This window comes from Carlito syrichta, unplaced genomic scaffold (assembly GCF_000164805.1).
Source record: "Carlito syrichta isolate Samal-C Ts95f unplaced genomic scaffold, Tarsius_syrichta-2.0.1 Scaffold106413, whole genome shotgun sequence".
Taxonomy (NCBI): domain Eukaryota; kingdom Metazoa; phylum Chordata; class Mammalia; order Primates; family Tarsiidae; genus Carlito; species Carlito syrichta.
Window position 1 is genome coordinate 2532 of NW_007050509.1, and position 1085 is coordinate 3616.

General features: G+C 72.1%; 1 protein-coding gene across 1 annotated transcript; it reads right to left on the reverse strand.

The window, feature by feature from the left end:
* Positions 1-31: 31 nt before the first annotated feature.
* LOC103269860 (alpha-1,3-mannosyl-glycoprotein 4-beta-N-acetylglucosaminyltransferase B-like) lies at positions 32-957 on the reverse strand (the record flags this gene model as incomplete). The annotated part of the gene is made up of 3 exons (XM_008067414.1): positions 826-957; positions 609-716; positions 32-376 (listed from the first exon to the last, which is right to left on the reverse strand). Coding segments are annotated over exons 1-3 (579 nt in total), but the record flags the coding sequence as incomplete, so codon positions are not given.
* Between the last annotated feature and the right edge of the window lie 128 nt (positions 958-1085).

Consider the following 1085-nt stretch of genomic DNA (forward strand, 5'->3'; position numbering starts at 1 on the left):
TCCTCGGGGCGGTGGCAGGCGTGTCCCTGACCTCATGGGGAGCCTTGGTTCTGGCGAGGCCCGCTTTCCCGACAAGGGGACCAGGGCAGAGTGGGGACGGGTGGCCTGTGGTGCGACCCGCAGACCCAGGCATCTGTGGCGGGGCCCGTGCCCCCCCCGCGGACCCGGGGTGCAGCACTGACCGCTCCAGGCGCAGCGGCTGGAAGAAGCGGAAGCGGATGAAGTCGCCCGCGGCCGGGGTGAAGGCCCAGAAGAAGTCCTCGCGCAGGTAGGCCTTCTCCAGGGTGAAGTGCTGGTATGTCTTGAGGCTCGTGCTCACCTCGGCCGGCGGGTTCACGTGCTCCTTCCGCAGCGCCTGCTTCCCGAAGTCCTTGTCCTGCAGCCGGGAGGGCCTGCTGCTGGTGTGGATCCCCCCCGGCGCCACCCCAGCCCAGCCGGCCCCGGGCGAGGCCAGGCCTGGGTGCAGGGCCTAGGGGTGAGGGCCCGGGGTGAGGGCCGGAGTGGGGGGAGGGCCTGGGCAGGATGAGCCGTGGGCCCAGGGCGAGGGCTGGAGGCGGGGGGAGCTGGAACCAAAAAGGCCCCGGGCGGGGTGACGCAGCCCTGCCCACCTTCAGTTTCTGGATCTTCCCGGCCAGCGAGGAGTGGGTGCCCACATGCTGGAAGAGGGACGGCTTGAAGCGGACCCGCAGGTTGGCCTTCTGCCGGTCACAGTGCTTCTGCAGGGCAGGGCCCCGGACTCGGCTCAGGCCCCGCCCCGGCCGCCCACGCCTGCGACTGTCGCGCCGCTGCCCGCCGCCCATGCACGCCCGCCCTGCTCCCACTCACCGCGTCCCTCTCGGGGTTGCAGACCTTCACCCACAGGACGTGGTCCAGGAGCCAGTCGATGGGCTTGTCCCGGTAGAACATGAGGACGAACTCCACGATCAGGCTCAGGTCCAGCGACTTGAACATCTTCCCTGGGGCGGGCGGGACACGGTGCGGGGTGCATGGCGCTCCCCTGCCTCCTCCTGTCCCCAGGGGGCCGCCGGGAGGGCCCAGGCCACCCGGCGGGCGGGCATCAGGCAGGGGCTGCGCCCGGCAGGGCG